This window comes from Zasmidium cellare, assembly GCF_010093935.1.
Source record: "Zasmidium cellare ATCC 36951 unplaced genomic scaffold M409scaffold_63, whole genome shotgun sequence".
In the NCBI taxonomy this organism is placed as follows: Eukaryota; Fungi; Ascomycota; class Dothideomycetes; order Mycosphaerellales; family Mycosphaerellaceae; genus Zasmidium; species Zasmidium cellare.
Window position 1 is genome coordinate 91876 of NW_022987007.1, and position 24771 is coordinate 116646.

The 24771-nt window shown below is 51.4% G+C and overlaps 13 protein-coding genes across 13 annotated transcripts; 7 read left to right on the forward strand and 6 right to left on the reverse strand.

Annotated features, from left to right (window-relative positions):
• Positions 1 to 282: 282 nt before the first annotated feature.
• Positions 283 to 771, reverse strand: M409DRAFT_33047 (uncharacterized protein; the record flags this gene model as incomplete). Its single annotated transcript, XM_033810275.1, has 1 exon — positions 283 to 771. A coding segment is annotated over one exon (489 nt), but the record flags the coding sequence as incomplete, so codon positions are not given.
• Positions 772 to 2110: 1339 nt separating this feature from the next.
• Positions 2111 to 3007, reverse strand: M409DRAFT_30345 (uncharacterized protein; the record flags this gene model as incomplete). The annotated part of the gene is made up of 1 exon (XM_033809880.1): positions 2111 to 3007. One exon carries the CDS (start codon positions 3005 to 3007, stop codon positions 2111 to 2113), a length of 897 nt encoding a protein of 298 aa, XP_033660095.1.
• Positions 3008 to 3621: 614 nt separating this feature from the next.
• On the forward strand, positions 3622 to 5430 carry M409DRAFT_71202 (uncharacterized protein; the record flags this gene model as incomplete). The annotated part of the gene is made up of 3 exons (XM_033819070.1): positions 3622 to 3858; positions 3914 to 5175; positions 5229 to 5430. 3 exons carry the CDS (start codon positions 3622 to 3624, stop codon positions 5428 to 5430), a joined length of 1701 nt encoding a protein of 566 aa, XP_033660096.1.
• Positions 5431 to 5909: 479 nt separating this feature from the next.
• Positions 5910 to 6710, reverse strand: M409DRAFT_32447 (uncharacterized protein; the record flags this gene model as incomplete). Its single annotated transcript, XM_033810254.1, has 1 exon — positions 5910 to 6710. A coding segment is annotated over one exon (801 nt), but the record flags the coding sequence as incomplete, so codon positions are not given.
• Positions 6711 to 7374: 664 nt separating this feature from the next.
• On the forward strand, positions 7375 to 7890 carry M409DRAFT_30348 (uncharacterized protein; the record flags this gene model as incomplete). The annotated part of the gene is made up of 1 exon (XM_033809881.1): positions 7375 to 7890. The coding sequence occupies one exon, from the start codon at positions 7375 to 7377 to the stop codon at positions 7888 to 7890; it is 516 nt and encodes a 171-aa protein (XP_033660098.1).
• A 106-nt stretch (positions 7891 to 7996) lies between these two features.
• M409DRAFT_30349 (uncharacterized protein) lies at positions 7997 to 9607 on the reverse strand (the record flags this gene model as incomplete). Its single annotated transcript, XM_033809882.1, has 3 exons — positions 7997 to 8094; positions 8159 to 9377; positions 9443 to 9607. 3 exons carry the CDS (start codon positions 9605 to 9607, stop codon positions 7997 to 7999), a joined length of 1482 nt encoding a protein of 493 aa, XP_033660099.1.
• Positions 9608 to 10923: 1316 nt separating this feature from the next.
• Positions 10924 to 12160, forward strand: M409DRAFT_30350 (uncharacterized protein; the record flags this gene model as incomplete). Its single annotated transcript, XM_033809883.1, has 8 exons — positions 10924 to 11002; positions 11050 to 11062; positions 11109 to 11138; positions 11185 to 11246; positions 11301 to 11463; positions 11510 to 11666; positions 11722 to 11958; positions 12011 to 12160. The coding sequence occupies 8 exons, from the start codon at positions 10924 to 10926 to the stop codon at positions 12158 to 12160; spliced, it is 891 nt and encodes a 296-aa protein (XP_033660100.1).
• A 97-nt stretch (positions 12161 to 12257) lies between these two features.
• On the reverse strand, positions 12258 to 13966 carry M409DRAFT_30351 (uncharacterized protein; the record flags this gene model as incomplete). The annotated part of the gene is made up of 2 exons (XM_033809884.1): positions 12258 to 13263; positions 13341 to 13966. The coding sequence occupies 2 exons, from the start codon at positions 13964 to 13966 to the stop codon at positions 12258 to 12260; spliced, it is 1632 nt and encodes a 543-aa protein (XP_033660101.1).
• Positions 13967 to 14507: 541 nt separating this feature from the next.
• Positions 14508 to 16456, forward strand: M409DRAFT_61032 (uncharacterized protein; the record flags this gene model as incomplete). Its single annotated transcript, XM_033814642.1, has 3 exons — positions 14508 to 14580; positions 14611 to 15756; positions 15813 to 16456. 3 exons carry the CDS (start codon positions 14508 to 14510, stop codon positions 16454 to 16456), a joined length of 1863 nt encoding a protein of 620 aa, XP_033660102.1.
• Positions 16457 to 16817: 361 nt separating this feature from the next.
• M409DRAFT_71206 (carbohydrate esterase family 16 protein) lies at positions 16818 to 18063 on the forward strand (the record flags this gene model as incomplete). Its single annotated transcript, XM_033819071.1, has 4 exons — positions 16818 to 17054; positions 17105 to 17377; positions 17433 to 17771; positions 17830 to 18063. The coding sequence occupies 4 exons, from the start codon at positions 16818 to 16820 to the stop codon at positions 18061 to 18063; spliced, it is 1083 nt and encodes a 360-aa protein (XP_033660103.1).
• A 764-nt stretch (positions 18064 to 18827) lies between these two features.
• Positions 18828 to 20532, forward strand: M409DRAFT_61034 (glycoside hydrolase family 79 protein; the record flags this gene model as incomplete). Its single annotated transcript, XM_033814643.1, has 4 exons — positions 18828 to 18990; positions 19039 to 19144; positions 19200 to 19505; positions 19569 to 20532. 4 exons carry the CDS (start codon positions 18828 to 18830, stop codon positions 20530 to 20532), a joined length of 1539 nt encoding a protein of 512 aa, XP_033660104.1.
• An 886-nt stretch (positions 20533 to 21418) lies between these two features.
• Positions 21419 to 22741, forward strand: M409DRAFT_37978 (uncharacterized protein; the record flags this gene model as incomplete). Its single annotated transcript, XM_033810840.1, has 1 exon — positions 21419 to 22741. One exon carries the CDS (start codon positions 21419 to 21421, stop codon positions 22739 to 22741), a length of 1323 nt encoding a protein of 440 aa, XP_033660105.1.
• Positions 22742 to 23235: 494 nt separating this feature from the next.
• M409DRAFT_61036 (glycoside hydrolase family 76 protein) lies at positions 23236 to 24312 on the reverse strand (the record flags this gene model as incomplete). Its single annotated transcript, XM_033814644.1, has 1 exon — positions 23236 to 24312. The coding sequence occupies one exon, from the start codon at positions 24310 to 24312 to the stop codon at positions 23236 to 23238; it is 1077 nt and encodes a 358-aa protein (XP_033660106.1).
• Positions 24313 to 24771: the final 459 nt, after the last annotated feature.

Below are 24771 nucleotides of genomic sequence, written 5' to 3' on the forward strand. Positions count from 1 at the left end.
TTCTCTCTTCCTTTCCTCAGCCTTCCGCTGTTCTTCTTCCACTTTAAGCCGCTTCGCTCTCTTCTTCTCATCTTCGTACTGCTCGTCATGAGAGATTACCTGTCGCTGCTCTTTAGGCCTAAAGAAAGCTGCGGCCTTAAGCTTTAAGGTTAATACCTCTGTCCGTGAGCCAGTAGCAACCTCAATCGAATCCGCTCGTTCGCTCGAATCTCCATCAGAGCTTTCACATTCGATGACGTTGCTGACTAGAGCCTTACTTGAAATAGTACTCAGGAATTGGAACCATTCGCATGATCTATCCTCTGGCCATCTTTGATAGACGAAACATTCGGCGCCAGTGACTACGGGATGCGCATAGTCGATGCGTATTGTACGTATGTCGCTTCCAAACCCTTTGAGTATCGGCTCTTCGATGTTGCGATAATTCGAACCCGGTCTTGTGCTATAGATGTTCGGCGGCGGCTTTGTGAGCACAATAGCATGCCGGCTGTAGCACGCATGTTGCGCGAACACTCCAGACGCTCCTTTCATGAATGTAGACCATGACTTCTTAGATTTTCGAGACCGGAGACTGGCTGACCCGTGGTCGCTATAGAATGAGCCCATTGCCGTTGTCAAAGTCTTCAGGTTCTTTTTGTCGGCCCAAGTCTTGGCTAGTGTTGGTGATATACCAGTCCAGAAGACCAGCGCAGCATCCTCTTTGAGTGTGGCCCTGAACAATGCGTCCAATTGATCAAACTCATCTTGATGGAAATAGCGCGAGAGATCCATAAGGCTTGCCCCAGTAGTATTAGGCAGCATGTGTAACGATCGAAAGGACAAGTACATATATCGGGTCCGTAGTTTCGAGCGGGGTACGAACACTGTGTGTATATTCTAACTCTCTAGCTATCATGGAGCTTTTCCTTGTTTTCAATGGTCTTGTCTAAGATCGTTTCACACTCCTCTAGCGAGTATCCATCGGTACGAGTGCGACTTTGCATAGTTAGCGTAGCCACCATTCAGGCGCGAGAGCTGTCACCCGAGAGCATGAGGAACTCTAAGCCCCCAAAGCTCATATAGAGCTCTATTGGACTAGTCCCAGTCATCCTCCAACGTATTCATCAAATCATCATTGAGGTTGTGCTCTTCCTCACCTGTGTCGCAGTATCCGCCGAGTTCGGATACATGGTGATAGGCAAGCAGCAGCAAGTATGCGTTGAGTCGGCATGGAGGACAATGATGCTTCTCCTACGTGCTCAAGGATGTCACGATGGACATCTGAAAGACAGAATGACGTTGGGCGAGTCGCCTGGAGCGGAAAATGTGGGAGAATGAAACCTCGTAGTGCATATCGGTGTTCTGATTGGGTAGTACAATCTGTTGCGCTGGTGCCAGACTCCTCGGTCTGAAACAGTCTGCGGGGCATCCCGACTTGTATTCGCTCAATCCTGGATAAGCACTTCATGCTGATATAGTGTACCGTAAAAAGAACGACATCTCTTTGAAGCTTGCGCCCATCGAACCTTAGCAGTGACTTGCCATCCCTGCAAGTCAACCATAATCACACCTTAGATGCTCGCAAAAGCTCGAAGTACAAAGCGGAGGCGATCCGATCTATGCTCACCAGTTTTGACACCGGAGTAAGAAATCCTCCAGTCAAAGTGCAGGCGCAATCGCTAGGTGACGGCATTGCAAGCAAGCTAAAAGTCCTATTTGAATAGCACTGTGGCCCAACACTCAAACCGAAATCAAAAAGAAATGCTGTGCCTAAATCCAGAAGCTTCAAGGCCCTCATGCCGGAAAGCCTGACCGGGAAATCGGCCGGAGTTGTCGCAATGGTAGGAGATCTATGCGAGCGCGGATTTCTCTACGCCCGGCTTCTCGGTATACCGGGAGGCACTCTAAGTGGTAATATGTGGAAAAGCTGAGAAGACGGCATCCGCAAGTTCAATGTCTTGGCGTTTTCTCGCACTAAAGGCTTGGCAATCACATGAAAGTTCTGCGAATTCTGAGCGTACCAGCTCCAATTCGAATGACAATAGAGCATGAAGACATGTAAACAACGCTAGCACTTTTTTGATCTCTGGAATCTATGTGTGTATCCGTAGATGTAGTTCGTTGTCGCCCGTCATTTGTGGATCTCTTCCCCTCGGCTTTGCTGCAGGCCCTTGTCTTGTCCTGTCTCATGCTTTTCAATACATCCCCCTCCCTCTGTAGCCTTTCTCTCTTTCAGCATATCTAGCAACTCCTTAGCAAATGCCTCAGCGTGCGTAGCATAACCAATATGTCCACCGGGAAAAATAAGCAACTCCAACCCCAACGCCCTCGTCAAACTCTCATTCGCCCGAAAATAAAACGCCTCCTTATTGGTAACCTCCGAATTAACAGGCACCAATTCCGTGATATAAGGCTCGAAATCCGCCGGCTTAAACTCCGTAAAGGGATAGAGGAACTCCCTCTCGAACCAGTACATCATATCGCTGAAGACATGCAGCCCGGCTCGAGATTTTGCGAACTCGGCTTTTTCGCCTTCGCTTAGCATGGCGAAGTCGGCGAAGGCTTGCATTGCGGGTGGGATGCCCCAGCGGCGGTAGGTGTTGTATATGTCCTGGAATTTGGGCTTCAGTTCGGCGAAGTCTGGATTGAGAGTAACGGCTGGTGGTTCGTGTGGTATGAGGGTTTCGATGAGGTCGGGATGTCGCAGGAGGAGGTTGAAGGAGACGATTGCTCCTGATGATGTTCCGAGGACTGTGGCTGGTGTGTTTGGGGAGAGGTGTTTGATGAGAGCGGCTGCGTCGTCGGCGTCTCGGTCTAGTCTATGTTCGTAGTCTTGTGCACCCTGAAGAGTGCTGCGAGAGAAGCCTCGTCGATCGTAGGAAATGACCGTGAAGTGGTCTTTGAGATGGTGGCTCAAGGGCTGCCATACTTCATAGCTGCCGTTGGCGCCTGATATGGTGAGAAGGAGTGGGCCTTGTCCAACGACTTGGTAGTGAAGCGTAGCACCGGGGACTTCCAACTCAGGCATGTTGCCTATCTCGTTGGAATGTGATCGCAGAAGAGAAACTTCTATTTCGTTTACTGGAGAGCTATATCGGAAAACATCTGAGCAGTTGTGTTGACTGATCTCAGTCGGGATCGGGGCAATGCTCGTGCATTTGTGAGCGTGAGTTGTAAGCCTTGCGGTACCAAGACCCCAAAGATGCGGAGAAGTTTAAAAACAAGTAAGGCCGTAGATGTTCTCGATGCGTTCATGTCGGCTGTTCCCAAACAAGGCTATGTACTTGTCGGGCTGTCGGATCCGAGGGCACCGACCCGCAATACATCCCTTAGAATACCAGCTGCCGAACTGTCGTATTGATCCCCAACTCAAGTCTAGGCTGCCGATCCACGAAACGCCATCTACTGCAAATGTGCGATTGCCGGATTCGACAGTGCCGACCAACGATCTCTTTCCTCTGTGTCCCACGGTCCCACAAGCCCCCATGGAGATCTCAAGTCCAAGTTGCATGTCCAGCCAGCTTGGAAGAGCAGGGAGGAGTGGTATGTCGGGGTTGACGTTTTACCACCACTACAGATTGTCCTTGTCCATGTAACTCATTGTTCTCAGTCAGTATACGCCTCCGTTACAGCAATTCCAACATGGGCATCGGCGTCCTTGAACCGAAATCAGATGCTGTTGTGCCAGGAACCGTCCTTCTACAAGATCATGGGGACGACACGACAGTCGACAATGATGCACGAGGCAACAACGAAGAGGTCATCCTGGAGCCACAGCCCTCGAACGATCCAAACGACCCCTTGAACTGGCCCTTGGGCAAGAAGGTTGCTATGGTCATGATCGTCTATCTGGGTGCAGTGGTTCACTCGGGCACGACGGTACGTGTGTGTATCTGATGGAATCTGAGACTTGATTCTTACTCCAGCCTCGCAGGCACCACTGCTCATAAGTGGAAACGTACAAATCTCGAAGGACCTTCACATTCCTCTGTCAAAGATGGTACAACTGTCACTGGGATATTTCATTTTGGCTGCTGGAGCTATCTGTCCTTTTATTGCTGCATTCGCGCGGAAGTACGGCAAGAGACCAGTATATGTGTTGTCCTCGATTGTGGCCACCGTCGGCTGCATTGTCGGCGCCACAGCATCTGGATACAATTCACTTCTCGCAGCTCGAATTCTACAAGGAATAGGGCAAGCGGCATGCGAGACGCTTACTTTCAACACCATCGGAGATGTTCTTTTCGTTCATCAGCGAGGACTACCTGTGGCACTTGGTGTTCTCTGCATCAACGTTACCATCAACATTGTCGGCATTATCTCTGGTGCAATCACGACCCGACTTGGCTGGCGGTACTGCTTCTGGATCTTGCTGCCTTTCGCAATCATACAGATGCTCTTGGCTTTCTTCTTCGTGGCGGAGACTTCTTACAGACGGAATAGCGTCGATAGGCTCAACGCAGGGCACAGATCGAAACTTCATTCAACGAACGATGCTAGCAGCGTTGACGCAAACTACGAGTTCGAAGAGCAAATCTCAAGAGATGATACCTTGAAAGACAACGCTTCGAAGCTTGAGAATGTCGTCTCTCACCAGGCCTCTGAGAACCAGCCCACTAGAAAGAGTTGGATCCAAGAGCTACGCCTCTACAACGGGCCATTCGCGGATGATCCAATGTGGAAAATTTTCCTCGCCTTCCCAGCCGTTCTACTAAACCTGGGAGTGTCTTTCGCAGTGTTCTCTTGCGGGTTGTGTCTGACATGGTTTGGAGGGACGGTCACTATCGCTTCAATACTCTTCCCAGCACCTCCATACAACTACACTACCATCCAGGTCGGCTACGCCTCGGTCGCACCAGCAATAGGATCACTACTGGCCAGCATATTCATGGGCCTAACTCTAGACCATCTTGTCAGCAAACTCACACGTCACAATAGAGGCGTGTATGAGCCCGAGTTCCAGCTACCTCTGACTTTCGCCGGCGGTGCGTGTGTCATTGCAGGAATGGTATCGACCGGATACACATTCGGAAAAGGATCCTCTGTCTATATCGTCTCCGTCTGCTGGGCGATCGCCTCCTTTGGCTTCGCCTGTTGCAACGTCACCTACTTCAACTATGCCCTCTCTGCCTACTCGGACTACACCGTGGAAATCATCGTTATGTCGGTGATGTTTCGAAACTTCTTGGGTTATGTGTGAGTGAAGCTTCAACGTCTGCCTCGCTTGATGAAGACTAACGGAAAAATAGGTTGTCCCTTTTCGTGGTGCCGTGGCTTGAGAGAAACGGCCCGCTGGTGGTGTACAGCAGTCTTGCAGGCACTATAGCTGCGACTTTGTTACTCGTGGGAGCGTTTTATGTTCTTGGGAAACGGTATCGTCTGTTCTGGCATAGACATAATCTGCTTCAAAGACTGCAACTGGAGGCGAAGAAGCCGAGGGCATCGGAATGATAGGGGGTGAACTGCGATGTTATCAAGCAGCCACGCTTTAGAGTTGACTGTACTAGTCCCTTGAGAGCTCTCTCATGGCGACTTGTGGATAGTCTCGACATTGCAGAGAAAGTTGGCTGGCCGTTTTCATGCACTAGTGGCTTGGCAATCACATGAAAGTCTTGCGAGCTTTGAGAAGATCGAGAAAACCGGAATAGATGGTGATGAAACGTATCTAAGTCTTGTTTGACTTCAAGATTCTACTTGCTATGGTACGGTCCATGAACAATGTTTCCAAGGCCAACCGAGGATAAGGAGATGAAAGCCCTTCGTGACGAGCAGTCGAGCAAGCTTTCGAAAGCAATGCTTTAGGGAGGCTGCGATTGAGACCTAGTTCTCATGTTATGTACAACTGTCCCTTCCAACCTCCCTTTGACTTGCACACTTTAGCTTGCACCTTGAGGAAAGGCTGCAGCACAGCCGCCTGCCAAGGCCGTTGTATTGAACCTGGTTGGATACCGCTCCGTCATCAACTTGAAAAGCTCCGTTGAATCTTTTGACTTGTTCAGAAGCTCTCCAAAAGTACGGATATACTCCTTTGATGCCTGCAGATGATACGCGCCATCGACCTCGCCGGGTTTCTTGTGGCCAGGAATGACTGTCTCCGGCCGTAGGGCTTCGACTTTCTCAATCGCACTGATCCACTCCTCCCGATTGGCTTTGGTGTTCGAGTATCGCAGTTGCTGATGTACATCACCGTAGACGACGTCGCCACATACTGCAAGCTTGATGCTGGGGACCCACAAGACAGTGGAGTCGTGGGTGTCGGATCGACCAACTTCGACAGCTTTGAGAACATTATCTTCAAGCGTGAACTCCCCGTTCGACGGGAGAGGCTCGGCGAGCACAAAGTTGGTGTCAATCTGGCCGGGGAACCTTGTGCCGTAAGTGGAGTTCCATAGCGTTGGCTCGATCTGCTCCTGCATATGCTTTATAGTCCCACTCGTAGCGATGGCTTTGAGGCCTGGAAATCGCTTCTTGAGATAACCGATGCCAAGCCAATGATCTCCGTGTCCATGTGTAATGTAGACATACGCTAGTCGCTTCGTTGGTATGGTTTGTTCGATCCAGTCACCAAGCGCAACGTTCTGTGCTTCCGTGATTGCTGTGTCGACAAGCACAGCTTCGTGCTCTCCATATATGAGGGTAGAAGGTATTGGAGACCATTCGCCGGCTCGTGTGCCGTCTGGCTTGACGTATGGTACAGGAGGATTGACGTAGACGCTTGCCCGTAGTTGAGAAGACATGTTGTTTAAGCTTTCGTCGATGCAACCGTGATGGCTCTGATACATCTAGCTGTTAATATATAAGTCCTTCCACTAAGCACGCCATACGTCGAAATAAAAAAATGTCGTCGCCTCTTTCGGTGTGTCATCACACCAGCATGATTATAATGTTTGCTCAATGGAAAAGCGTCAAGCAGGCTCCGGCTTCTCGGAGATTGACACATTACACTATCTCAGGCTGCTGGATGACTCTACGTTGTTAACGCAGCTCAGTCATGCCAATTTGTTTGGAAGTTTCTGCGAGCGAACCTCTATCGAGCAGAACATTATGTGTCGAGAGTTGTCCGACTGTTACTGCTATACGATAGATAGGTCAAAGATGGTGGAGAGAGCCGACTCAAGGCGTGCCGGCTCCTCGTTCTGCAAAATCATTGACCCGCTACGCCCTGTTACCACCCCATTGGGCGGACCATTGCTCAGAATACGAGCTATGATTACAATCTCTTTGCGCTGCTTACCCGCTTTGGCAAGACACGCCACGTCTTTACCGAACTCGAACCTCGGCATACGTTATCTGCTCGAGAGGAGGTCTATACATATAGCGATAACACGCACGCTTGGCTATTTAGAACTGCATTGGCTCCTTTCGTCAGCCTTCTCAACGCTAAACGCCACCATCATGCCTTTCTACGAAGTTTCTCACGCGTACCCACTCACCTCCGCCCAAGAGGATGAGCTGGCACAAGCGATCACGAAGATACATCTCTCCAAATTCCCTTTGGTCCCAACATTCTTCGTGAACGTTGCATTCAAAGACGTCTCGCGGCGGTCAAGCTTTGTCGGGGGTAAACGACATCGCGCAAACCATCTCACGGGGCGTGTGCGCTTGGGTGACCGCACACCTGCTGATTTCGAAGACATGCGGGACCAGCTCGAGGAGGCTTGGAACAAAATTGTCTTGAAGCCGGCACAGGACAAGCTGGGTGCAAAGGAAGGTGCAAAGTATGAGCTGCAGACGCTGGTCCTTTCTCCCGGAAACCCAATTGGGAAGGAGGGTGGTTTCGAAATCCCGATAGCTGGCCAGGAGAAGGCATGGTTGGAGAAGCATTGGACCGAGTTCAAGAAGCGGGCAGATGCTGGTGACGAGCAGTTTGTCGATATGGTCAAGCATGTTGAGGCGCAGGGGAAGTTGTAAGACTTGACCTTGGTACGGGGCCAAAGCTCAGTGGCTTGTATCCATCAAGACTGAATGCTGCTTCCTCCGTAGTATTCTTCCCTTCGAAAATGCATCCCTATGACTTTCAAAGTGCATCAAGCGATGACATTGCCAAGGCTCGATCGACGTCGTGTCGCTTGAAACCAGGGCACCACCCCAGGCAGACGCGGGATGCCGTCAAGACTACAACCAAGATGAAGTCAGTCGCCAAGAGACCAACGGAGAACATTAAATGTGCAACACTCACGGCTTACAAATCGAGTTACGTCGATTGTGGTAGTCTTCTTCTCCTGAGCTGCCGGTAAGCTCACATGTGATGATCCCAGCGCTTCGCTCACTTCACTAATGTTCCCGGTAGACTGGAAGAAGTCCAGCCACGAGTCTGCTGACACATCTGATAGACTGTTCTCCGAGGACTCTGTCAAACCCCTCAAGGGGATGGATGCGGCTGATCGAGAAGCAGGTACTTCTATTTCCACAAACGACGAATTCGGATCGATGAATATGCCCTTCTCGTTGAGATAACCTTCAACATCATATGCGTCCAGCCACTCTCCCTCGTATCCCACAAGGTCGACCGTCATATCTGTCGTTAGGTTTTCGTGGGCAGCGTGTTCCAGAAGCGCCAACATTTGAGGACCAATGACACCCACATTATACGCTTTTCTCTTAGGTCGGAGGTTCCCGAATGCATCTCGCCTGGGGTAATGTGTTCCGGCACCACCAATATGAATGACGGGAATGCTAGTGTGCAAACACTCATGTGATCCTCTGCTTAGCGAAGTCTTCAAGGCCGACGTCAAATTCGACTTGTCTCGCCGCAATAATGAAAGCTCAAACACCTGCTGGTATACGCCCGGTCTCTGGTTCGGATCCAGAATTAACTGATAGCTTTGTTCAAGACATGACCTGTGCAGTCTCCGGCCGAAAGTAGATTCTTGGAAGCTGTACGTCACGGGTGGGCTGAGTTCGAGCGGCATGGAACAAGTAGCCTCCAACGAAGTTCGGTACAGTGATGCTGATGAGACAACAGCCTGGCTATCTTGGCTTGAATCGGTCCAATTCGCAGCCATGTCGTCTTCAGCTCCGTTCGCAAAACTCGTGTCAAGCATCGCAATGTCCAGCGGGATGAAGTTGGGATTCTCAGACGCTTTCGCATCACCGTTAGCAGCAGGCGTAGAGAGGGGTCGCTCGACACTCTCAGCCGTCTCCAGGTCACTTTGGTCGCTAGGCTCTCGTACACGCTTCATGAAGGCCCTGAACTGAGCTGAAGTTTCTCGTATGTCCTGCATGGACTTCGCGGAAAGGCCGGAGGCGGTCAGCCGGTCGAAACAATCCATGAAGGCTTTGTTCATGAGTTCCATCATGTCCGAAAGCTCAGAAACTCGCCTGCGTAGCTCGTCGAGGGTGCCTTCTCTGCGTTGCCGATAGGCCCTTTGAGCCTCGCGGATCTGCGTACGGCGGCGCTGCTGGAGCGTCAATACCACGTATCGAAGTACAAGTAAGTTCGTCAACTAAGGTGAGCTCGTACATCTGCAGCGGACCCATCTTGTATCTCAAACCTGGGCCTCCCACGCTTCTTCTTGGGCTTGGCAGGGGGTTCATGCGAAGCGTTCTCCATTTGAACATAGTCCTCGCTCTGGGACCTGTCATGTGGGTTTTCTTCTGTGCTAAAAGCAGCCGATGAAGTCGCCATCGTGCTATCTGGACTGAAGCGTGGAGGAGATGCGGTCGCTCTTCGAGGTGTACCAGACGAATATATCACTCAACGAAGAGGTCGATGGGGTACAAAAAAGATCATCTACACATGTCTGTCAGAGGACTTCAATCCAGCCACCGGGTTCATTCCGTGACATGTGAATGCACAACTTTCTGTGCAGGGTGTGTCGCCATGGGAGCTGACGCACAGCAGCCAATGTTGAATAATCGGAAATTCGCCGGATGGATTCACCGGATGGATCTCCCGAGGGAACTTCTCGCCGAGGCGTGCCGTAGGGTTAGGGTTACGTGACAACAACGAGTCGACTGTTGCTCTCAACGACACCATCATTATCGATGTCGTAAAGGTAATCATCATCTCAAGTTTCGCTAAAATTGCAAAGACGAGGCTGTGTTTCCTTCAGACAGCCGACTGCGGATGCGATCTGAATCCTTTTGACGCCAGGCATGGCCGGCATACGATCAGGAGATGTTCACAACGGTCGGATAACTCCAACTGCGAGAAGTTGAATCAAACAACATCGCTTGACAAGGCGATGATTATACCCCGAGACTGGTTTCACGACATCTATCAAGACATCTTTCCCTATGAGTGCCTCACGTTCGGTCACTTCATTGAATGTGACGAGTTCCTGGCTCTTCCGATGGTCTGGCAGCACCTCCACATTCTTGAATCTTCATAATCGTCAGCATGGCTTTCGCAACCCTGGCTCGGCACGTCGAATGTTAGGCTGGTACAAATCGATGATCTGAGACTGTTGATTAGGACCTGCCTTTGAACGATGAAGGATAGCCTTGAGCCTCTGGGGTTTCCCTGGTTCGCAATTCTCAGTTCTCAGTGCCGTGCAACCCTGCTATGTCGTTGAACTATGTCGGCCAACCCAGAAGTCAATGCCGAGGGATATTGTACATCAACTTTGACAACCCCTTGCGCAATGCCACCACGCCAGGCACCCGCAGAAATGGGTTCAAATCGTCGGCCGAAACAGGAGCCTTCAAATGAGGATAAAAGCAGAATCCCCATATGGGCATGCGCTTGCAGGGCAATCTGGGGGTGCAAGATGTCAAGTCGTTGAAGCGCGCTTGCGAGAAACCTGGAATGTTCAAATGCATCATAGCCCAAAAAACACGAAACAAGGATGCTCAGTGTCCCTCCGCCATCGGGCGCATCTGTCCATGCCACTGCTGTTGATGCCTTGTGCGACCCTCTTCCCTCTTCATTCGTCTTCAAATTGGGCCGTGTCCTTGCTCAGTGTCCTCACTCGATATCTTCCAACGGCGACTCTGCGCAAAATGGGGAAGGACTTGTCGCCGCGGGCTGCAGTGCCAACGAAATCTCTGAGACGTCACCTTCTTTTTTACCACGAGATCCGTACGTTTGCCTGGTCGCTGGACTTGTCCGAGGTTGATGGTGTACAGCGTCATGGCAGAGGTAGTGCGTGCGACAACCTGAAGGCAGTCAGATGCTGACGTTGCAGGGACAATGAATATCTATTGTCCGGATACAGGTACGTGCGAAGGCCAGACGTCGCGAACCCGTGGCTGACCCATTAGACCGACCTCTGGTTCGTGGCTGCTTTCGTTCAAGAGCGTCTTTGCGTGGCACAATGAGTCCGGTACGTCTCCCTCTACCAGAAAACTCCTCTCAAGATATGCTGAATCTTGAAAAGTCAATATCCACTCTCACGCCATTGGATCCGCCCTCTTCGCCTACTTGCCGTGGCATTTCTACACAAACACATATCGAACTGTTGACGACACCGAACCTGTCGATGCACTCCTTGTGAGCATGTACCTCCTCGGCGTTGCCGTCTGCTTTGCATGCTCCGCCTGGTATGCCTGCCGCGAATATTGCATTGCCCCGCTGATCCCTGCCCAGTTGCCACATCATCTGGAACCTCTCGGCCCCAGCAGCATCCTTTGGAAATCGCCTTGACTTCTGCGGCATTCTGCTACTCATGTGGGGCGCAAGTCTGCCCTCCATCCATCTGGCCTTCGACTGTGACCCGGTACTGAAATATTGGCACTGGGGTTTGGTGACTCGTGCCCATTTCACAAACAACGTAGCCTCCCTGTGCTGACAATCTCTAGGTATCGATCAGTGCTTGCGGCTGCATCACTTTCACACTCCATCCGAGATTCCTTGGACCGTCTTTTCGGAAGTATCGAGCGTTGCTGTACACATGCTTCGGATTGTCGGCCATCACATTCGTCAGTCATGGCATCCTCAAGTACGGCTTCGATATACAACGAAAGCGTTTAGCTATCGAATGGATGGCTTTGATGGGTCTCCTGAACATCGTTGGAGCCATAGTCTATGCATCAAGGGTGAGCATGCAGGTCTTGCGTTCTGCCCTGTCGACGTACTAATGACGAAAAGCTGCCGGAACGTTGGTTCCCATACCGCTTCGACTTCGTTGGCGCGAGCCATCAGATCTTCCATGTTCTTGTCCTCGCCGCAGGTCTCGCGCACTACAAAGCTTTGGCTTGTGGGCTAGGTGAAGTGAGACGCAATGGTAGTCTTTGCTGAGTATAGCAACAAATGAATAGGACTATATCCTATCAACGCTGAAGAGCACACCAGATCTCGACGCAGCATGCCATGGAATCGCCTTTTCCCCAAACTTTCAAAAGCTTACCGAGACTTCTTCGCCCTCTCGAGCAATCTCAGCCTTACCGAAGTTCCTCGCGTTGATGCCTTTGGTGGTGAACAAAATATCCAGCTCTTCGAAGGTCCGATTGGCCGTCTCTGGAAGCCGCATGAAAGCCCACAGTAGACAGAGAGCGTTGAGGCCACCAGTCAAGAATCCGGTCTTGCCCTTCCAGTTCGCTGCGGTTGGGTTCAACAGATACGGTGACACCACTGAATTGACGATATTCAGGACGATGTATGTGCCTCTGGCAAGAACAAACGTCTTGGATCGCAATCGAGTGGAAGAAACCTCACTGTTGATGACGTACGGCAATGGTCCCAGAGTCAGGCACCACACAGCATACCAGATCAAGAAGACGGCCGAGGTGGCGTACCCAAGCGATTTGCTTCCTCCAACGGCAGCGAGAATGCCAATTATAATCTGGAGAATGGCCATGAAGAAACACCCAATCATGTAGGGCCTGCGACGTCCATAGTTGCCACTGATAGCTGCTGACAACCCGTTGCACAGCAGATGAATGCCACCCATGCCTAGAGTCATCTTGAAGGCGCTGCTCGAGGCAAGTCCCGCCTGCTCGAAGAAATAGGTGGAGAAGCCGGAGATGACGAATCCAGTCAAGATCTGGCTGCCCCAGGAGATACAGGCAACTTCAGTTCGCCATATGTCGGATCTTCGGAAGCAATCCCAGTACGAAGTACCCTCGTTGGCTTCTCTTTCGAGCCTATCCGTGGTGATCATCAAGGCTAGTTGTTTCTCGGGAGCATCGGCTAGCTCGTTGGTGTGGTTGTTCATGAGCCTCTCGATAGATTTTCTGGCGTCTTGTAGGCGGTTCTGCCTCACATACCACCATGGCGATTCGGGGCAGAACACAACGATGGGAAGGATGAGGACCGGCCAGACCCATTGAATGGCGAACGGGATTCGAAATGCCCAATGGTCATCTCTATGCTGGAGCGAGAAGAGGACTGCATATGATACGCTAAACAAGCGAGGGCCGGTTGTCAGCAAAGGCATCGAGCATGTTTGTTGCTGTCGTCCAGACTTTGGTGTACTCACAATTGACCGATACCCCAGCAGCAAACGACCCAGGTCTCGAAGTAACTTCGTAGGGCAAGGGGGGCTACCTCGGAGGCATAGCCTGGTGCGAGGGTTGAGAAAATGCCCCATGGAATACCGCAAAGGAGCTGGCCGACGAAGAGGACTTGTACGGATGTTGCAAAGAACTGGATGAACACGAGCCCCATCAGTGCCACCATGCTCCAGATGAGAACCGGCTTGTGGCCAAAATGGTCGGTACCAATACCGTTCACAGTAACGCCGATGAGATTGCCAATTGGACTTGCAAAGCCCAGAGCTGACTGCCACTTGGGATCAAGCTGGTATTTACCATGTCCAATGCTGTGGCCATAGTACTTCTGAAAGGCCGGGAAACCGAAGAGACTGCCCATAAGAGCCGAGTCGTAGCCGTCCATGATGATGCATAGGCTGACGACTCCGGCCCAGGCAACGGCCTTGCGATGCTTGCTTATGGCCCCAAGCAGGGTCGCACTGTGTTCCTCCGCTGTGGCCTCGTTTGCTTCCTCGCGGAGAGTAACATCGCCCTTTGCAAGCTCTGCAGTGGCATTGTTCTTGTCGTGGAAAGCGAACTCTCGCTCGTCGGTGTCAGGGGCTTTGTGCTCCATTGAGCCCCGACAAAATGCAGTGGACTTCGTATGAATGAGGCAAAAGAGTGGTCGTGTGCGTTGACTTACTTGGCCATACCGATTGCTGAAATGTATATAGTTGCAACGACAAGGCGTGGGTGATACGAGGCGGATCGAACCTACTCAATACGGGTCGGGAGGGCAAAAGAGGGGACACTCTTTCGGGCTGAGGCGTTTCTCTCCACTTCACAATGTGGCGCTTGCTGGTCCACAATCCCTGCTCCCCACGGGGTATCATGCACACGTGGTCAAGAAATAAGTTTTCCCAAACGACCTGCTAGATCAGCAAGAACAGGACAGTAGGGAGAAGATGCGAGTTCAGCATTCGCCCACGGGGTAGCGCAGCCTCGAGCGTCCACCTGGCACGTCCCCGCAGTCACTGCAGCAGTTCATCCACATTGGGGGAATTCCTCGAGGGATCTGGACCGCCCCACAATCGGCATATGGTAATCACACGTCTGCTCCGCCCTCAATTCAACACTCTTCTCGCAGCAACCGGCATGCTCGGGCGTGGGTAAAGATGGAGTTCGTATGGTCAGCTTCGACACAAGGCTCCAAACGGCGTACCCTGCAAGATAAGACCTCTTTCAGTAGTGCGTGAGGCTCAAAGCTGACATATTCAGGATCACCCTGCGAGACTTGTCGCACGCGCAAGAAAAGATGCTTTCACACTGAGGCAGATGCCGACGTGCTTGCTCCCAGCACCGCTACTGCAGTGGCGAGCTCGCACGCGAAAGTGGGTGAGCAATCTACACGAGAGTCGAGCCCAGGCGTGGACGGGATTGGAGCCTACGCCCCCGAATCGATACTTGAGGATATCTCGTCGGTAACTGGGCCCCTATCATCGGGTGCCCATGACTTACCCACTCCGTCGGCTCATCGCCCCTTCAGCCTGACTGCAGCGGAGCAAAGCGCTCTAGAAGCTAGGATCGAAGGCCGCCGGCGCACTTGGTGCTTAACGCGGCGGACACATGGCTCACCGAAGCTGTCTGAAGCACATCAACGCTACCTGCAGGATCAAGGGGCTTACCTCACTCTGCCCGCTTCCACGGTGTCTATCCTCTTGCCACTTTACCTCTGCATGCTGGACGACCTGGTTCCTATCGTCGAATGCTCCACCGTAATTCGTGACTTCAGCAACGATGACTATTCCGTTTATCTGGTACGGGCGATATGTCTTGTTGTATGTAAACTCCCCCAGGCCGCTCCGCACTTGCGACTCTTCCAAGGTGGCCCGGTTCTGAGCTATGGAGAGTTCGCAGTCAAGCTTCTTGACGGTCTGGAAGCAGCAATGGGCGCAGAACTTGAAGTGGACCGCTTCACAAAAACACAGATTCTAGCGCTTATGCACCTTCACAACGACGGACGTAATGGGCGCGAAAGAGCATCTAAAAACCTATCAAGTGCTATCAACGAAGCCTGGGCTATGGCATTGCATCAGAGGACGCCAGGAGTATCGCGTAGCACCACAGACGACATGCTCTGGTGGTCTCTTCGCAATCTAGATCGACTAAGTAAACCAGTGATGGGCGTTGCTCCGTACTTCATTGATGATGCCGACATTGGCATCGAACGCATCGTCGGAATACACGACAGCTACCGGATATCTCTAATGAGTCTGTCAACGATGCTTGGAGATCTTATAACCACCGCAACAAGAATTCACAAGGCCAGCGCAAGGGGTACCGTCGATACATATCTGGAATTTCCATCTTTAGCTGAGATAACAGCCGGTACAGACTTTGCACAGTTCTATAAACCACATCGGGGTAAGCAGCATCAGGACTCGGTTGTGAAATCCGCTGACAAGAATGGGGGTTCGCAGCTTACTTTGAGATTTGGCATTGCCTTGCGGCGATGCTCTCGTGTAGACACGGCCGTCCTGGTAGCGGTACATATAGCAGACGTCTTGAGTCTGCAGAGCGGGTTGTCGCTTTGCTTCACGGCAAAGGCCATGAAGACGTGCCGCCGCTACCGCTTGTGCCGTACACCCTGAGTATGGGCACCTCTGTGATCTATCGTGCTCTTGTTGACGGGCAGAGGACACCGTGGGAAGCACAGAATGAGTTGACAAAGTGTTGCGACTCGCTCGAAGTGTTCAGTCAGCGGTGGACAAGTGCCAAAGGCATCACTCGCTTGGCCAAGCGCCTTTTGAAGCATATTACGTTGCCTCTTCGATCCGACGCCGAGCTTGATGCTGCTGATCAAGCGGAATTTGGAAAGTTGAATCGCGAAGCTTCGTTGACGGGAGATGTGAACGCATGCAGCGTTTCGTTGCCTGGGCATTCTGAAAACATTGCGTTGGCCGGCTCCTTGCTGATATCAAACGATGACTTCAATGATGTGCTGTTGGACGCAGAGGTGGATCGCCATTTTGGCAGTCAGGCCTTTGAGAACTTTCAAGATTTGGGAACCGCAAACTTCCTGGATTATCTAGCCATGAGCTACACTGAAGACGAAGTGTTTTAAATACGAGACAGACATACGAACTTATTTGGTGTAAGGCGTGTCCGATCCAAATGCCGACCCAGAAGGGCTGGGTTCCGAAATAATCCAGCGGCAAAGACATATTCTGCCTAGAGGCGGCGGTGTACGCGGAGTACAATTGAGCCTAGTTGGGTACTTCCATTTTTGCGTGCGAATCACACCGGCTTTGGAGGATTCTGCGAGCTGGACAGTTCGCATATAGCCGTAAGAGGCAGGGTGGGACAGGTGACCGCCCGCGTGAACGAAGGCGTCCTTTGTCATCATTTCACTGTCGCCATAAAAGCTGGGTTCATGCTGCTCGTTGAGCGTCTTGATCACCGGAATATTTCTGCCCTTCGTCATCATGCTCGTTCTGGCTGTGCTCATCGTTGGGCTCCTTCCCTTGACCGCAAGAGCATTTCCACCCGCTCATGGCAATGCTCCAGGGGGCCAAGGCCCATGGTCTCACGGCTCGAAGTGGAACGTCCCAAACTTCAAGTCAATGGTTGTCTTTGGAGACAGTTACACGGACAGTTCTCGCTACTTATATTTCACTTCACATGACGGAAATGCCCCTCCTGTTGGATACAGCAATCCTACCGTAAGCTGGAATTGAAAGAAGTTGGTTCACAATTCTGAATCGGTTTACAGAACTACGATGCTTCAGATAACGGAAGAATTTGGGCGAGCTACGTTGGCCAGTACTCTGGCGCCAACATTTACAACTACGCCGTGAGGGGAGCAGTCTGCAGCAACAATTTGACGCCACGCACCGCTGTATCCGGCAATTTGTCGTTCCCGTATCCATCAGTTGAGCAATATGAAGTCCCTGCGTTTCTAGCCGATTCGACGTACACTGTTGGAGGCAAGGAGTTTCTAGACATCCCAACGGAAGACACCGTATACACAATCTGGATAGGAACAGTGAGGCTTCGTTCTCGCAATCCTTCTGCGTCTTTACTGATCAGACTCTCCACAGAACGATGTTGGAACTGGGGCATACCTCAGCGACTCTCAAAAGACTGGCGACCTGACCTCCTACGTTGACTGTGTTTACAATCAGTTCTCACGAATATACCAGCGAGGAGCTCGAAAATTTATTCTGATGAATCTGGCGCCTCTGCACCTTGCTCCACTCTACGCCCTCCCATCAGTTGGGAACAACGGAACGTATCAGAACGCGACCGAGACCAGCTACCGCATGCTCGAGACTGTCAAGACGGTGAACGCTATTTTTGCTTACCGCACGCCATTTCAAGCAATGATCTCAAATGACTTTCCCGGAAGCCAATGGGCGGTGTACAACGTCCATGATCTGGTATGTTCTACATGCAGTGTATAATGCAGTCCACTAGCTGACAAGGCTGTCCTTTCAGTTGACTGATATATACAACCATCCTTCGCTTTATCTGAACGGCACCGCACCGCTTAACGTTACAGGTTTTATTGCACAGTGCACTTCGAGCAATCCTTGCGCTGGTCAGACAAGTCCAGATAGCTACATGTGGTACAATAATCTGCATCCGAGCGAGCAGACCGATAGAGTGATTGCCAAGAATTTTGTGGAAGTTGTCAAAGGGACTAGCAAGTGGGCGACGTACTGGGCCTAAGCCAGTTTGGAACAGCCTTTTTGTTGCAGAGAAGGCTCCGACCAGGAGTGGTTGAATGGAGTAGCTACGTGGTGACTTAGGGGCTAGCCTTTACGGCTGTATCGAGCAAAGTGCAGAACATTAGCAACTACAGCTTACAACCCTGACCTGGTCGCTTCTTTGAATTTCCCTCCACAAGGACAATTGCTCTCAACATCTCTACTTAGGGACTGCTGGTCAATAAAGTGTAAGCAACCGAGCTTTTGTACCATCACCTCGGATGCCCACACTTGGCACTTTCTGACCCGATATTGTTACCAGGAGAGCCGCACCCGCCTTCATCCTTCTACGATCACATCTCAACGAGCCGCCCCGCGAAGAGAAAGTATCAGGCTGTAACTCACTTCCCCGTGGGGAAGATGTGGAGTTGGTGATGGGCAGCGGGCTTTGGAGGTCCTTTACAGCCGTGCCTTGACTCTACAGCAGCAACGGCTCCACCACACAAACGCCGAGGAACACGCAGTCAGCTGGACAATGGCAACAAGTAGCGACCATTGCAGAATGTTCGAAGCTTCATTTGGGACGGACTGCGTTCTACTGCAATGCAAGTGGTCACGCTGGAACGAAACCCTAAAGACGTTCGTAATAGCTGAACGCTAGAATACGAAAGACTATTAAAAGGCTCGCAACCCTTACCATGCAATGAACACGAATTGTCACCGAGACAACACACTATATTATCACAGACATTCCACTTGAATTTGAGGATAGCAACAAACTCAAACATGATCGGGTTGAACTCGTTAGTCTTTTTGGCCCTCGTGCCGAGCATCTCTCTGGCTCAAACTACAATCAGCATCCCGTCTTCAGGAGCAAACGCGGTTCAAGTCAGCTCCTCCTTCGTGAACACTGGTTTCGAGCTTTCAAGCCTTCAATTTTTTGTGCAAAGTAAGTCTTCACATTCGGGTCCTTTTGCAGGCTAACCGTCAATTGCAGCAAGCCCATCCGATAATTCCTCCAATCAGTACTCAATCAATCTCTTGAATGCCCTTTTCGGTAAATCAGGGGGACGGCCCGTCTTACGAGTCGGTGGTGTTACTGGGTGAGCCAGCCTTTGCCAGGTGCAGGAAGATGATCGTAGCTGAATTTTGGCTCAGGGATGGCTACGTCTTCGATATGAACTTGACACAGCCTATCTATCCAAACCCTGCCGCTCCAAGTGGGCAGAAGGGAGCCACAAGAATTGGACCTAGCTTTTGGTCCCTGACAAAGAACCTTGCTGCTGCCAACCCGCTATGGCAGCCGCAGGTATCTTACACCAATACCACTGATACGCTGACAGTCCAAGACGGCGTATCAATCGTCAAGTCCATCGGTACCAGCAACATCATTGCGATCGAAATCGGCAACGAGCCGAATGAATATAAAGGCCACACAGATCCCTCGGCGATGAACGCTACATTGTAAGAACCACAAAGCATCGTCCAACATCTGGTTCAAGTGCTGATTCAACCTGCGTTCAAAAGCTACTCAAACCGCTTCCAGGGACTCGCAGCCAATATCTCGCAAGCTGCTGGAATCAACCCGACGACTCCATTCTTTGCAGGACCTGATCTTGCGTCTTATGATCTACAAAAGACTGATTGGTCCATCGAGGATCTCTTCCAGAACACCAGCTTTGACAAAACTGGCAACATCAAATTAGCGACAGACCACTGGTATTTGAGTGAAGGAGATACCTCTATCCCGGACGTGATGAACCACGCGAAAATGATCAGTACTTCGGCACCTATAGCCACGGCCGCAAAGTTCTTCCAGCAATACGGCAAAGTCGACTATGTTCTGGATGAGTTCAACGTCTTGAACGGAGGGCCAAATCTGGCTTTCTCCTCTTCACTTGGTTCAGCCTTGGCAAGCGTTGATTTCCTGCTATACGCCATGACGCTAGGCGTGAAGAGGATTCATTTTGAGCAAGTCTATGGCTCAAACCAAGCCATTTGGATTCCATGCAACAATGGCAGCACGGTCGCACAGACACACTCAGGATACTATGCCCTCATCACCGCGTCGGAGTTCATCGGCGGGACCAGTGGCAATACGAAGGTCCAGCAGATCACCCCTGGCGGCGGTAACGACGGATCGACTTTCTCTGCGTACGTTGCATACAACGGTAACACTCCGAACCGTGTTGCTCTTCTGAACCTGAACTACTGGGACCAGTCGCAAAATATTGCGCGCCCACAGCCGACCATCCAGGTCAGCGGCATTCCATCGGGTCTGTCTTCAGTGAATGTTGAGTACCTCACCAATCCAGGGGGTGCCGGCCAGAATGCGGATCAGACAACGTTTGGGGGCAGTCAGTGGCCATACTCGACTCTTGGCGTTGAGAAAAAGGGGGTTCAGAACACGACCATCCCAGTGGCAGTGAAGGGCGGTGTGGCTCAGATTCCAAGTCCATATAGCTCTGTTGCTATCGTCTACTTGTCTTGAGATTGATGTCGAAGTCTCTTTCGCCTTTGGCCACAAGGAACACTGCAGACTGAAACTCAGCTTATGCTTATGCTTGCACATGCTAGGCCGAGGACAAGATTTCAGAACAAGAAGCCAAATTGAACTTTCTGCAATTGTCAACATTCTCCATCTTATGCTTCCAACTTCTGATTTTGCTCCAACGTTCAAACATACGGTGTCTTGAGACTAGGGTGATTGAACAGATCGTCGACTCACGACCGCCTCGCTCGCCCGTCTTGCCCTTAGCAGGTTGGTCGCCTTGCAAGAGTCACAGTGGAGCAATTCAATGCCATGTTCTGCATGCTTTGAAATAAAACCGAGGCTTGTGAGTCCATTCAACTACAATTGGCATCAGGCCGACGAGGAATACCATCTTACTGGTTTGGCGCCCTCAGTCACAACTCGCGCGGCACGACTCCCATTCTGGTCCAAAAACAGAAGAGGGCCCGATCCTTACATGTGCGGAAACAGTTCTCCAAACATCCTAGTCAGACAGGATGAACCACCTGACTTCCACATGTCTTGATTCGGAACGGCTCCACAAAGTCCGTCCTTTGCCAGCCGTCCTTGTTTAGGAAGGTACCCGCCTTCAGCCTTGCACTCTCCGCACAGGATCACATACCATGTTCGAGTTGCCTTACACAGGTCGGCTGGCCCCTCACTTTCAGCAGCAAAATCGCAAAATCCCCTCTTTGGTAGGGATTGGGTCTGTTGGGTCTGTTGGACAGCTCAGTTATAATTTGGAGCTCAGTTCTCCGAGTGGGAGAAAAGCACAACTTCAGAGTCTGTCCCTTATTATTTGGTTAAACCTAGTTCTCGCAACATTGCAACTTTTGAATACGATTCTACCAACTTCGTCGTCAAAATGGGCTCGATCTCTCCAGTGAAACGCTACGCCATCGTTGGCCTGGGCGTTCGCTCTGCATCCTACTACCAAAGCATCATTCAAGATTTTAGCGAATATGCACAAGTTGTGGGAATCTGCGATCTCAACCAGACTCGCATGAACGCCGCGAATGATGCTATGGAGGCAATTGGAGCCCCGCGGGTCCCAACCTATAAAGACCACGATTTCGACAAGATGATCCACGAGCAGAAGCCAGATGCTGTCATCGTGACTACCATCGATAGAGTTCACCACATCTACTGCATCCGAGCGATGGAGCTGGGTTGTGATGCCATCACGGAGAAGCCTGTCACGATCGACGAGGAGAAGCTTCAGCTCATGATTGACGCCGAGAAGAGGACTGGCAAGCAAATTCGGGTTCTGTTCAACTACCGCTACTCTCCCCATCACACAAAGATCCGCGAACTTATCAAGAGTGGAGTGATCGGAGACGTATCATCGGTACATATGGACTGGATATTGGATACTGCTCATGGATCGGACTTCATGCGTCGCTGGCATCGAGAGAAGGAGAACAGTGGTGGTATTCAAATGCACAAGAGCATACACCATTTCGATCTGATCCACTTCTGGCTCAACACTGCACCGGAGACTGTATACTGCGTGGGTGGTCTGCGGTTCTACGGCCGAGAGAATGCGGAGAAGCGTGGCGAGAAGTACACCGGAGACAGATATCTCAACAACGCCGAAGCAAAGAACGATCCATTCGCCATCGACATTGTCAAGAACGAGCATTTGAAGAAGCTCTATCTTGACGCTGAGCATGAGGATGGCTATATCCGTGACCGCAACTGCTTTGCAGATGGCATCACAATCGAAGATACCCTGTCAATGGTCATCACCTACGGCAACGGAGCAGTCATGACATACAACACCTACGCCTTTGCTCCCTGGGAAGGTTACCGCGTTGTGTTCAATGGCAGCTTGGGCCGACTCGAGGTCAACTTGGTGGAAGAGGGTTACTCCGGTGCCATCGACCACAAGCCCGCCGCTGAGGGAGAAGACGACAAGAAGAACCAGGGTGGCGTCGAGCAGACCTCGATCGTCGTTCAACCAATGTTCGGCAAGGCGTATGAAGTCAAGACCGAGAAGTCGGCAGGTGGCCACGGCGGTGGCGATCCAGTTCTGCTGAGGGATGTATTGGTTAGCGACCGACCTGATCAATTCAAGCGAGCTGCGTTCCTCCGCGATGGTGGCAATGCCGTACTTGTAGGTGTTGGAGCGAATCATTCAATGAAGTCTGGCCAAGCCGTGAAGGTACAGGAACTGGTGTCGTGGTAGACGAGAGGTCAGGTCGTTCTGGGCATTTCTTCAAGTGGCATAGACTTTTCGGCAACGTAGATTCGAATTCTTCGCTCAGTCAATATTTCAATGAAGTTGCTTATCTTCTCGGGGCTGGTCAATGTCTTCAATTGAGCAGTTATAGCGCGCTAGCAGATTGACAATCACATGAACAAACCACTGAATAGGAGTGGTGATATCTGGTATACACGAGCACATGTGCTCATTCATGAGTCCACATTCTTTTACGAGCATCCGTGGCAATGAGTCTGCAGAAGATATTTTCATTTGATCAGTCGTCAGGTCATTGCCATCTTCGCTCACTACTAAGTCTTATAACAAATTCGCTTGTTTCAAACATTGTCAATTCATACCTGTCCAGCAGGGCCAGTCGCTGTCGCAGGCGGTACCACAACTGTCACCACAGTCGTCACAACCACCACACATGGGCTGCCACCATAGCCGTCCTCAGGACAGTCTCCAGCATCTCCATTCTACGAAGATACCGCAGCCGCCGCGAGGAGGCAATCCAGCGCCGAGCTGTGTGCTGCAGCCGTGATGTTCTGCAACGGGCCCTGCCAAAACGCACCCAATTTACCGTCGCCTTGACGATTGCTCTTCCAGATCGAATTGGCGTTGTACTGTAGGAAGTCGGCGAAGTCATCGTCGGGCTGAGCGTGATGTAGGTACATCAAGTTCCGAGCGAAGACGCCTTTGAATTGGGCGCCTGTTGGGTCCGGGCCGACAGGGTAGCCGACGTCTGTGAGGACGCCGTTATTGGGCTTTGCGAGTTGGTCGATAGCTGCGTGGGCGATGCCGTTGGCGATATCGAGGTACGAGGAGTTGTCCGTCAATGTGTTCATCTCAACTAAAGCGCCGAGGATTACTCCTTGATTGTAGCTGTACACGGCGCCTATCCTTTCACAGTTGCTGCTCACGTTGAGGCCATCGCTGATGGTGTGGTTCTCGTTGAAAAATCCCGCACCGAGGAACCAGTCGAGCTGCGACTGTGCATACTTCTGGTACGATGTACCGTCATCCATGCGGTTTGCTAAAGACGCCGCAATTGCAAGGTACAGTTCATTGCCGATCGCAGTGTTGTCTGTCTTATCTTTGCTCCACCAATGGCCGCCACAGGTGGCATCGTTGCCGGTGAGCAAGTCGTTGAAGATCTCGTTGGCCGCATCCAGGTATTTGGTGTCTTGAGTGACGTCGTAGGCCTTGATCCATCCCATCGCCCACCAACCTTCGTCGTCGTAAAATTCATTCAGCCAGCTGTTGCCATTGGCTGCCTTCGCCGCAGTGAGACTCTTTGAGTAGATGTCGACGGCTGTTTGCTTGAAACCGTCGTTGAGTAGTGCCACGTCGCCGATCGTGGCCAGTATGGCGCCGCTGTTCCACCACAGTTCTTGCCACATCCCGTCATTCTGGCTGTACCACTGCTGGTTCAGGATGTCTGAGGCATTGAGTGTGTGGTCGATGTACTCTTGTTTGGTGGCCGCCAGAGAAAGTGACGGAGAGAGTGAGAGTAACAACACTGCCGATGCAGTCGGGAGGCAAGATTGGAACATTTCTTGGTGCTTGTCTTGCAAGTAAAGTGAAGACAAGTTTGATGTGTGAAAGGCCGGGGAAATGGGCAAGGAAAAAAACGAAGACAACTCACCGACAACAACGCCTGACTTATTATACCACGATAAGCAATTCAACAACAGTGCGTGAGGCAGTGACCTCACCTTCTTCACAAACCGTTGCAAGGCTTGGCTGATGGTAGAATCAGGCAATTTCTCAAGATGCACCATCGCTAGCAGACGGTGCATGCTGATCTTCACAGCGGCGTAGTATGGAGTCACATGACTCGTCGTAGCTAACAGGCCCCACGAGAGAATTGATCCACTCAACCTGAGGCTTCCAAGAAGCAAACAAATCCTTCTGCCATGTGGCGTAGCAGGAGCTTATCGTATTTCTGTAACGTTTCGCATCTGGCGCCCACCTGAGCGTGAAACGCTTATGAATGGTCGCCATGGTTTTCT